Below are 12,936 nucleotides of genomic sequence, written 5' to 3' on the forward strand. Positions count from 1 at the left end.
TTCCGTTTTATATGAATTCCATGTTGTACGAGTCACTTAGATTTTACAAATACGTATGCCGGGCTGTGAACGGCTCACGTATTTGTAAAATCTAAGTGACTCGTACAACATGGAATTCATATAAAACGGAATTATCAACAGTGTTATAGGGGGTGTCGACTGTATTTAGATCCATTTATTTTATTACTAGTTTATTTCAGCTGAAAGAGAATATAATAACATTTATATTCAATTAAATTTAAAGGGAAAGTGTATAATTTCCTGCAATCTAACTGAGTATAGACACTTTCAATTTAAAATTAGTCAAACACAAACAGTACTATGTCACTTTGTGGAATGTTTACATGATTTCGATTTTCGCAATTTAGAAATGAGCGCTTGTTATAGATTATAACTAGCAGCTTATAACTTGAGTTTAATCGTTAAAAATGAAGACATTTTTCCATATTAGTTTACAACATCATTTTTTTATATTAATTTTATTACATATTACAGTTTATTATAAATAAAATATTACATGTATACAAAAATTTCTTCTGTGCTATTTTCTATTATTGTAATGTCTTCGAGTGTTGTTGTATATTATTTATTATTATTATTATTATTATTATTTTGTTTTTAACGATTTTTTTTTGAATTAGTGTACTTACTTTTTTTGTATTTACATTTCTGTGTTAAATTTATTACGTTATTAGTTTATTATTAATAAAATAAAAGAAAATAAAACATAAATTACTAAAACATTCCTTTATATTTTAGTAAGTTTTAAGTCAATAATATCCATAGGCAAGAAAGAAGTATCTCATTTAATAATAAAACCGTTTAAATATAAACAATAACAATAAATACAGTATACAATATAAAAGAGAGTTTAAAAATACGCGACAATTAAATCTAATTTATCTTTTTATATAAGTAAGATCATTTTTATTAAATTTATATTTAGGCAAAATATTAATAGTATTTTTTAAAAATAATGAAGAAAATCGAAACGTCAGTTCTTGCAATTTCATGTCTGTTGCGTGCATTTAATTCCATATAAAAATTAAAAGAAATTTCTTTAGTTTTTTGCGAATATAAAAATATTTTTTCTATTAATTTTTTGGTTAATGTCAAATCTTATTTTAAAATTTTGTCTACAAATAATTACTGCATTTATTTATAACGTTCAGCATTTTTAGCAATAAGCAAATATTGAACACGAATTTTAACTTAAATATCTTTTATGGTTGACATGATTCTAAATATATAAATTTCAAATTTTCTAGACGTATTTGATTATATATCTAAAATATGACACCTCTCTGCAATTGACAGAATTCTAATCAAAATGATAATACAATATATAATAGATTCCCCCCCCCCGCTTTTACGACTGGAATAAATTTTCTATTACGATCGTATGAAGTGCCATATTTAAGTACTGTATTGTATTTCTTTTTTTTTTAACGATTTCGGTATGGTTCAGTACAGTTCAAAGTTTTTCAGAGATAGAACATTACGACACTGAGCTATTGAGAAATTAGAATTAGATTTACTTCGATTCTCTTAAAGTCTGCTTCTCGACAACAATTAGATTCTTAAAGCGGGAATCCGTGATTTGAAATTAATTTTGCATTATCTAATATTCTGATAAAATAGCATTAGTTACATTAAAAATATCTAATATAATATATACACTACACTGCTGCCTATTAAAATTGTTACACTAGGAAAGAAAGCAAAGAGCAGAATAATATTTATTTTCACACATACAGTATAATGAAAGTAAGACATGATCAAATTGATTAATAATCTTGTGGTACAGAGCACCCAGCATGTTGTACCTTTCATGCAAATTTCGTGCAGTCTTCATGGTACAGAGCACCCAGTATGTTGTACCTTTTATGAAAATTTCGTGCAGCCTTCATGGTTTAGTAATTTTAATGGCTAACAGCGTATTACAATATAGTTTTTCATGATTTAATCGGTTCACGAAAAACTATTCTTAAGAGAAACGTCGTAAATCGAACTCTTATTAGGTTGCAATTTTCAAATGGCATAGCTAAAGATTCCCATTGTCGCCCGTTCTTCCTTAATCTAGAAAACGGAGTTAGATAGATGGAAATCGAGACCACACGTAAAAAACTTATGGGCCGACACCCCGATTAATTAATTGTGTACGAACTTTCGATTTTTTAATTAAAATATGATTATAATTGCAGTCCGGCATAATAATTTTTCGATTTTTTTACCATTGTGTCATAAATTGAATTTCTATCATCGAAAATAAATTTTGAACTATACACCTGTATGTATACATTGTATATATTATAAATGTATAGCTTAGTATATGTACTGTATATATTTATCCTTTATGCAGATCTAAAACTAAATTTATATATATTTTAACGTTGCGTGACAAGACAATTGTTAAAAGTACTTGTAATTGTTTTATCTAATTAACATTATTCTGGTTTTATCTGTCAAAAGTTATCAGTTTTTTTTTTTTTCTTTTTTTTTACAAATGTCACTTTACCTAGGTCTATTTATAAATAACCTATTTATAGTTATATATTATTTTATGGTTGTTTTAAAGTTTGAATTGATTTATGATCATACACATGATAATTAATTATAATAAAATAATATATTAGTTTGCAAATTTTAGAATTAATCTATATAATTGTTTTATATAGCCTAAATAATATATGATTATTTTAAGAAAATTTATCTTAAATAGTCTGAAAACTAAACTTTCAAAGTTTAGATAAGTAAAAGCATCTTTTTCATTTTATAAAATGGCTTTTTTTTTTAGTTACTTTTTTGTTTTTAATCCAGAATATTAAATTTTGATTTAATATAAGTCTAGTCAGTCTTCGTAATAAAAAACAGACATCTCTTTCCAGAAGCGTATCCAGATATCATCGTTAGAAGAGTTTCGGGGATATTTTTGTGTGTATTTTTTAATGTTTTTGTAGATAGATCTAAAAAGAATTACGTATCTAAAAGATTAAGGTTAAGGAGAAGCATATGCCTCTCTCTTTCCAATATCTTCCTTCCTTCTCTTTCCTTATTCTTCCCATGTATTCGAAATTATAAATTTAGACTAAAATTTATTTCATAAAATATAAATTCTGAAGAGTTTTGGAATCTCTCATTAAAATTTTAATGATTGATTCCGAAATCTGCAATAATTCCACCCAAATTTAAATTCGTGATCGGTGAAGAAAGCGCATTAGTTATATACTAATTACAGTCGACCCCCTATAACGTGGGTTCCTACAACGGAAATTCCTATAACGTAGCGAAAAAATTGCGGCAGTATTCGTATAAAGGGACTCGTAAAACGTCGTCGCCGACTCGTGTCGCGACAAGATTGGTCGAATCTGGACCAATAGTGGATGAGCAGCCGAACTACTTTCCGCCGTCCAGCGCCACGCTACGGAAAGTTTAGGCGGGTAAATTGAGTTTGCTATCGTCTGTACAGTATTATATATAAATTAGGTACTGTACATATAATTATATATTAATTATATATAAATTAGGTACTGTATATATAATTATATATTAACTTAATTTATTGTAACTTTATTATAATTATATATATGCTTTCTGCCGCCTGGCAACACGCTACGGAGATTTTAGGCTAGTAAGTTGAGTTTATTATCGTCTGTACAGTATGTAAATTAGGTACCGTAAGTCTAATACAGCACTAATTTTATACATTTCTTGTGAAAGAAACACTTCTTATTCAACGGCCATAAAAATTATTTATATTAATGATGTCTCCAAAGTTCAACGAATTTTTCGCAGAAAAATAATTTATCAGAAAACGCAGCCGCTGTTTGGTGCACTGCTCCGCGACGAAAACAAGCGTAAGCAACGTCGTAGTCGAACGGTGCACACTCGGTAAGTAATCCTACAATTTTTTGTTTATATCATAGTTTATACGGATTATTCCCAAAAAATTATACGTGTTTTGGAAATGTTGAGTCGAATTAGTCTAGAATCGGTTAATTTTATAGAAGAAAACCTTTCAAACAGCCTTAGTCCGTAAACTTCAGATGTGTCGGGCTGTGATTGGCTCGTGTATTTAAGGATTCCTACAACGTAAAATTCTTATAAAGTGGAACGTATCTAAGCGTTATAAGGGGGTCTACTGTACTTGATTTTGGAATAAGACCAGGGATTCCCAATCTATTTTTGCTTGCCGACCTTTTTTCAAAGTTAGATATACTGTAATTCGCTAACTCCCTTCTATACTGATATAAAATAACAATAAATTACAAATAGGATAAAATCAAATAAGAATTAGCCTAATATTTTTCTATTAAATACAGTACAAACAAAAAATTCAAAACTGTGTACAGTATACAGTATTATTTTACTAAAATTTAGAAACATAGGCTATTAGTTATTATTATAAATTATTTTCTTTGTAATTTTAATTATTTTCTTTGTAATTGTAAAATATGATAAAAGTTAATTTATCAGCCAACCCTCAAACGATCATTGGTAATTTAAAGACTTCTTAATAAAATGATTGACCCCCTCAGAGATTCTTATCGTTAGGATGGAAATCTGTATCGTAAATTAACTTTAATTTATTTAATAAATTCTGGTTTTGCACTAATTTATTCGTATACAGAATTTATTTTATAATTAGGCCTATATAATACATTTATTCCTTTACAAAATAAGTTACTTTCCAGATTCTAAAATTAATGGATTGATGAAATAAATGGGATCCACATTTTAATATTTTTTTATAATCTTCAAGCTGTGATATCTAATTATTTTATAATTATTTCTACTTTATCCTCATTTTTACAACTGTGTTAATTAGGGCTATTTATTTCTGTTGCTACTTGTTTATAGAAGAAAGAAATAAGATATTTTTTAATTACCTTTTTTTTTAAACCCAATATTTTATTCATTTTATAAGAGAAATTTTATTAGCAAAACACAATATATGTTCAATATAAGCGCAGAACACAAAACAATGCCGAATTATAATACAATAATATGTCCATTCGTATCAATGCATTTAGCAATTCTTGCCATTACAGTGTAATACAACTTTTGACATAAATCTGTAGTAAGTTTGTCGCAATTTTTTTATTAATAAATAACACGAAAAAAAACTCAGTTAATAATTTATTTCGTATTATTATTATTTTTGAGTTATCTTGTGTAAATAAATAATACATACTGAAGTATGCCTAAGACTTATTCGTGTTATAAAATCCTTTCAATATGGATTTGGTAATTTGAATAATATCAATACATTAACAAGCAATTTAATATAGCGTGTTGAATAAAATGATATTATTAATTCTACATTAATCTGATTTTATTATAAAATATCGCAATGGAGAATAAATAATAAATTATTAAAATTGCATTATATAATCCTGTTACTGTATATTAACAGTATAAATTATTGGAAAAGGTCTACGTCTAGATGTATAATAATTAATATTAAACGCCTATTTAGTCATCAAATTGCTTAAATAATTTCGTCACTTTTCTATATTTATTATTAAGAAAGATATAATATTAATTAAAACTGATTTTTTAAAAAAAAATCTCTTTTTTATTGTGTGAGTTGTTAACATTTTAGAACAAAAAAAATATATATATATATTTTATTCCTGAATTAATTCTGATTTAAATATCACGTAGCTATGTTATAAATTCAGCTTTATTTATTATTTTTTTTAATGATCTTCCAGCTTAAGTTGTCAAAGTGTTTTTAGCAGAATAAAAACCGTTCATCTCTCCATACACTTTTCGATAACTCCACAAATAGATGCGCTTTCAAGCTTTAATTTTGTGGTTAAGAATTGATCTAGGAAAAGCTTCATAAAAAATAATATAAATAATTAATTTTATTGAAATCTTTAACTACATAGCTATTTAAAAAAAAATTTTTATTATTAACTTAGCCAAGTTTCTAAAAATTAGTTTATGTAAATACCTAATAAAAAAAATATGCTAAGTATATTTTTAGTCTGAAATTCCAGCAGGTTGTAAATATTTTTCAGACATTAACAAAATTAGAAAGTACAGGAAGAGGGATAAAGATAACACTAGCACAAACTTAAAGACTGTTATTACGTAGTTTTCGTCTTATAAAACATTAAACGTAATATATTTTTAGTACTTTAGTACACAATTTTCTAGTATTAAAATTTAAAATTGGTATAAGAAGTTTTAATTTAGACTAAATGACTATATAACAACTAAAACTATCGAGTTTGATAGCGAATAACAGTCGACCCCCCCTATAACACTGTTGATTTTGACGTTTTATATGAATTCCATGTTGTACGAGTCACTTAGATTTTACAAATACGTCAGCCGTTCACAGCCCGGCACACGTATTTGTAAAATATAAGTGACTCATACAACACGAAATTCATATAAAACGGAAAAATCAACAGTGTTATAGGGGGGTCGACTTGTAATCATAATTAAGGTTATAACAATATGAGTTTAATTATAAATATATTTAAATAATAAACACATTAAAATTTTGAAATGTAATAATCCCTCATCCAGTCTCTGGAAATTTAAATTTCAAATAAATAAATAAATAAATAAAATGAGTAAGCAAATGAAAAACCAAACGAATAATGTATTTACGTATAAGTATAATAAAGAAGCATTTTTTGGAATTGTCCTATAATTTTGTTCGAAAACATGAACATTAAATACATTTCTAAGAATTTATATTTAAAGATTCTTGGAATATTTTTTTAGTTTAATGTTTGTTTTTCTTTCAATAAATGTCGCAGTTAGAGAGAGAAAAAAAATTCTGACATATTACGAGATATTAGAAAAAGAAAGAACAATCATTGGATTAATCAAACAACTTAAATAAAGAAAAAAAAGAACACATTTGAAAGCAAAGAAACTGATTGAAAAAGTAGTAAAAGAGAAATTTTTTAAAAATTATATCAAGAAACCAAAGAGAAAGTGACAGTTTATCTTTTTTTTAAAAAAAAATTCAATGAGAAATGAAGAATTTCTATAGATTTTATTCATAACCTTTATTTTACATATTCATAAATTACAAAGTCTAACAGTTTAGATTAAAGAATATTTTTCTGTAACTAAAATGAGAAATGAAAAGTTATTTATTTTAAAATCGAATGTATATTATTGCAATTTTTAATTATATTTTAATTAAAAAATTTAGAGTAAACAAATAAAGTGAGTAAGAATATACAAGATTGTATGTAAAAGTTACTTAAAAGTACAGAACTGATGTTAATGGTTATAACTTATTTCATGAAAAACTGGTAATAAAAAAAAAATCATAAATTATACATCATCATTTTTTTTCTCCATAGCAAGGAAAAAGGATTAACAAAATTCCAGCTGTTAATTAGATGTAATAATTCAATTTGAAGAGGAATTACAAGAGGAAAACAAGTACTGGTAGGCTACATATTAACTTAATACAACCAAAATCGTTGTAAATAATGGCGTAGGTTGCCTAAGGCTAAAAATAAAAGAGATATATAACTTTTAAGCTAAGCGCAAACTAGTCAAAGTAAATTAATACGATCGTCGTAGGTTCGAACAGTCCTCGAGTCTACGTCACTCAACGTCATATCTGATTCAACGTGTTGGATTTTTCGTGCAATAATAGTCAGACGTTTGTGTAATGAAATATTTGTCACATATTTAAGTTATACACAAATTTAAATACTGTATAATAATAGAATATCATAATTATTTCATTGAATTATTGAAACTACAGAATATATATAGGCTATATATATATATTAGAAAAGATATTTTATATTTATTGCTTACTAATTAATGTATTGCATGAACCTTCAAATCGCCAGATCATCGAAGGAAAACAATCACGTGACTATATAAGGATCATCTGACGTCACGACGAAAGCGACGGCATCAACTAGTTTGCAGGATCGTCGCTGATTCACATACTTTGGGAATTCGTNAGTGTTTACGTATACTTTTAATGAGAAAGATTATTTTTCTTATGATGTTCAACTGAAGATTAAATATAAAATATGGTAAAATAAATGCAAATAATATGCAAATATCGCTCTCTCTGATTTAATTCTTTTTGTTTTTTTTTTTCAATTAGCAATCAATTTTTAAGTATTTCTTATGTATTTAATGAATAGGCCCGTATTAATGTGTTTACATTTATAAGTGTGTGAGTATCTATGAGAAGTTATCTATTTCTGTTTCAGAAAAAATATATAATTGCATGAACCTTCAAATCGCCAGATCATCGAAGGAAAACAATCACGTGACTATATAAGGATCATCTGACGTCACGACGAAAGCGACGGCATCAACTAGTTTGCAGGATCGTCGCTGATTCACATACTTTGGGAATTCGTTGATGATATCACGTTCCACTTCAACCAATCGGAATCCTTGACACAAACCAATCAGCGATGATTTCTTCTAGCCCCATGTTTATTTATATCTTGATTTACGCATCAAAAAGTATGCATTTATTATAACTGTGTAAAATATTTTAAATTTATAAAAATAAATTAAGAATAACCGAAGTGATTCAAAATTTAGATGCTTAAGTAGTTATTTAATAGGCTATAGTTTAATAATTACTTTAACATAAATAAATATAATATTAGTATATATACTGCATAAATATTAATGCAACTTTTCATAAACATTATTCTTAAATTTATCACATTAATTTAACTGTATTATAGTTTATTTTATCTTTCTACTTTGTTATTGGTTTAATTTCAGATACAAGTTATGAAAATACAGTAAATCCCCCTATAACGCTGTTGATAATTCCGTTTAATATGAATTCCATGTTGTACGAGTCACTTAGATTTTACAAATACGTGTGCCGGGCAGAACGGCTCACGTATTTATAAAATCTAAGTGACTCGTACAACGTGGAATTCATATAAAACGGAATAATCAACAGTGTTATAGGGGGTCGACTGTATTTCAAGAAATTAAGATATATACAGTATAAGACTTAAACAATACCAGGAGTGTAGCCATCTTCCAGAAGACAATTGAGGTCAGTGGTGCACTCAAGATTTAATCTTGAGGAGCCAAATTGAAAATATAGAAAAATTTTTAATGCGAATTCAACAAAATGTGACTATTAATTCATAAGTAATGTAGAAATAGAAGATAGGACACAATATAAATTAAATGAATTTTAATTGGAAAAAGATTTTTGGAAAATTTACTAGTGTTTTTGTTACTTTTACATCAAGAGTGCCAGACCCCACTTCTGGATGCGACAATGAATGGCCTGATGTAGTCTGAATTTCTGACTATAACAATTTTAGAATATAAAATTAAAGCACTGAAGGGATATAAAATCACATCTATGCATCATCCCAGTTATAAATTTCACCTCCCAAAAAAATAATTATTGATGAAAAAGTTCTCTACTTTAAAGAAAATTTAAAAAAAATTTATATTTATATCAAGTTAGTCTTAATTCATACAATATGAAATCGAGATGTAACACGAATAAAGTGTCATTTTTTTGAGTGTATAAATTAAAAGTAATTTACAGGCGACACAATTGCAATATCGTAGGATACGTTCACACGAACAACTTTTAGTCGCGCTGCAAAACAACGCTAGTCACCGTTTCTTGCGATTAATCGCATACCCACGAGCGACAAATTGTAGCTGTGATACCCGAGACTTTTTCCAATTTTCAGTATTAAAACGGATTTTGTAGATTTTGCGTGGATTTCGCTCGTTCACTTGCGGCTTCATAAGAAAAAAACACAAAGGCGATATTGGATTCACCCATTCGGAGGCCCACGGCTACTAAAAGGGCAAGTTTTATAATGTATCATGGATTTAGTAAATGAACAGAAATAAGAAATGAGAAACAAGAAATGTGTTTTCCCTAGATTACGTGATTGTGAAGATACGCGAACACATCTCATTCAAACAAAAAAAAAAGAAGTGCACATGGAAATTGTGACAAAATAATCGCCCGTTTGTCTGGACACGTATAATAATATACATTGTGTGTTCCATCGGTTAAATTAAGGCCTCTGAAAAATCAAGAGGAACCGAAAGTTTCGCTTGAATTTTGAGAGGTCTTTTGAGTTTTTAATATAAAAAAATCGGCATTAAAAATTTTATTATGGTTTTAAATATTTGACAATGAATTTTTTTAATACACAAGAAATTCAATGGAATATTCAAATGACTTGTAACAAATAAAGTACAGCACATATAAATGTAGTTTTTTTGCCTTGTACAATCTTGGAATTCGGCTCTTCAAAAGTTTACGTTGGCCCTCTATGATACCAAGGTAGATGTCTATTTTAAAAAAGAATAGAAAACATGTTTTTATCACTTTGATCAAAAAGTATTGGAAATGGTTCAATAAAACGCAAGATTTAAATTTATTCATGAAAATTTATTTCGTTCTCTTTTAAAGTAATCCCTCCCACTGCACTTATACCAACATTTTTTCCAATCTTCGAAACATTCTTTAGAGCCGTTTTTGCAAAACTCCTTCTGGACTCGCGTAAATTTTGTTTTCTGGCATCAATTGAGTTAAAATGGTGACAACGAAGCCGAAATTTTAGTCGGAGAAACAGGAAAAAGTCACACGATGCTATATCGAGTGAATACGAAGCTTGTTGAATCGTATTTTTTTGAGTTTTTGGCCAAACATTCAGAACAACAAGAGCATTGTGAGCAGCTACATTATCGTGCAAAGTCCACGAATTTTCTCGCCATAGATCGGGTCGTTTTCTACAAATTGCTTGACGCAAACGACGCAAAACGCTGAAATAATATTCTTTGTTGACAGTATGGCCAGTTGGAATGAATTCGCGATGCACAACACCAGGACAATCGAAGAAAACAGTCAACATAACCTTGATTTTTGACTGACTTTGACGTAGTCTTTTCGGTCTTGCTTCACCCTTAGAGCGTCATTCACTCTTTTTATTATTGAACTGGTCAGTGTCAAAAGAGTAAATCCGTGTTTCAACACCCGAAACAATGCATTTTAAAAAGATTTACCTTGAGAAAATATTTCCTTGGCCACCCGAACACGCTGTTGTTTTTGAAAAAACTTTTAACGTTTTCGGGGCGACTCGAGTAGCGACACGCTACTCGAGTCGCCCAAGCCCCAAATGATATTTTTTAAATTGCTCGACAAGATCCAAATGATACTGGAACATATTCAATAATGTCTCTAATTNGTTATTTCTCATATAATAAATTATTTAACTTATGAATAATAATATAAATTTTAATATAAGAAAATAAATATTTTTTAATAAAGTTTAGATTTAACAAAAATTTATTTTTCTTATCAATGAGTTTTATTTTCCTGTAAGTTTGTTATAACTAATTTACATGGTATTAAAAATAAGAAATTTAATAAGTATAATTTTCATATTTTATCTATGTGTGAGGAATCATGCTGTTGCTATAGAGACTAAATTAAATTGAAAAGAGTACTACTAAAGGTGGAAGAGCTGAGATTTAATTGGTAGGGGAAACTAATTAGTGGTAGCATTAAACATCTAACAGATATCGATTCTTTTTAAAGTGTCACTAAAAATTTACTGTTTATTCTATTCGTTTCGTAAAGAAAATAATCATATCTTTTATTTTTTTCATTAATTTTTTATTTATTTAAATATTATACTATGTTAAAATAATAAAAAAATTTCTATTGTATATGTATTTACCCTTATTTGAAACTGTAAACCTTTGAAAGTTTTATTATTAAATATAAGAGAATAACATTTTAATAATGGATATTCAGTATCAAAAAGGCAAAATTAAGTAAGATTTTACAATAATTCAAAACTAATGATTTCGGTGAAGAGATTATTAACAAAAATAACTAAAAAAAAGGGGAGGAAATCTTGACTTTGACAAGGTGAAATAAATCAATAGCAAAACGAGATAAAATTTTTAAAGTAAAACTATTTGTTAATATGGAAGTAGGATCACATCTCCAAAATATATTATTTATTATTTTGTTTTGCCTGTGTTTTGTATGTTGCAAGCAAACTTTTCAATGGTATTTTTAGATACCAATACGTTTTTTTAGATATCAATTGTTATTTGTTTATATATATTATTAAATAAAATATCATTTGTATTTTCTTCTGTATTTATCTTTCTCTTTAATCTTTTTTTTTTTTCAAGTTACGTGATATCACTTAATATGATGAAAGAAAACTATTTTCTAACTACTATAATACGATTTTTTCAAGATTAAACATATTATTTACTACATTATTTTCGATTAAAAAAGTAATTTACTTCGGAGACATAATTAATGATTTTTTTTAAAGGTACACAGTAGTAATGGCATTAATGTTAGATTTCAGTCTAATAAAAGAACTAAACAGAATACAAGTTTTTGTAAATAATAGTACTGTACATTAATAACAAATTATGGATTATAATTGAAATATTTTCGAAAATGTATGCAAAGTAATAAATAAAATTTAAATAATAACACTACTGTTCTTGAAAAGTTTCAATAGATGTATATAGTGTTAAAATATATAATAGAACAATAGTGTGAAATAGGACAAATGGATTAATAAACTGTTAAATTATTATTCAAAAATATATATATATATATCATAGAAGGTGGTTTTTTTTTTCAATAAAAAGTAAAACTATGATAACAATTTGTTTCCTTTTATCAACGAAAGAGATTGGTGATTGAAAATTCTTTAATTCTTTGTAATTAAAATATATATATATATAATCGTTTAAGTCATTGTAATAGTCGAATGGAATGTATTAAGTTTTTCAAATATGATTTTACTGTAATACTTTTAATTGTGAACATGACTCTTTAACATAAAATTTCGATTTTTCGAAATTGCCTACTAAAAATAACTATTTAGAAGTTAGGTTGACTACCAATTATTTTATATGGCGTGACAAAATGCTTGA

General features: G+C 27.0%; 2 protein-coding genes across 2 annotated transcripts in view; both read right to left on the reverse strand.

Moving 5' to 3' along the window:
* The window catches only part of LOC111627659 (mucin-6-like), a 134,756-nt gene extending 126,892 nt beyond the window's left edge, over window positions 1-7,864 (reverse strand). The window contains exon 1 of the mRNA XM_023371258.1: window positions 7,810-7,864. Coding sequence (XP_023227026.1) covers window positions 7,810-7,849 — 40 coding nt within the window. The 5' untranslated portion in view covers window positions 7,850-7,864. The remainder of the gene's footprint in view (window positions 1-7,809) is intronic.
* Window positions 7,865-10,400: 2,536 nt separating this feature from the next.
* Window positions 10,401-10,877, reverse strand: LOC111627667. The gene has a single exon (XM_023371271.1). The coding sequence runs from the start codon at window positions 10,875-10,877 to the stop codon at window positions 10,401-10,403; it is 477 nt and encodes a 158-aa protein (XP_023227039.1).
* Window positions 10,878-12,936: the final 2,059 nt, after the last annotated feature.

Source organism: Centruroides sculpturatus, unplaced genomic scaffold (genome assembly GCF_000671375.1).
Source record: "Centruroides sculpturatus isolate CEXI.00-Female unplaced genomic scaffold, Cexi_2.0 scaffold255, whole genome shotgun sequence".
In the NCBI taxonomy this organism is placed as follows: domain Eukaryota; kingdom Metazoa; phylum Arthropoda; class Arachnida; order Scorpiones; family Buthidae; genus Centruroides; species Centruroides sculpturatus.

Excerpts from the sequence above, each read along its gene's own strand:
- LOC111627667 (XM_023371271.1), bottom strand. The coding sequence starts at position 10,877 with ATGTTGACTGTTTTCTTCGATTGTCCTGGTGTTGTGCATCGCGAATTC.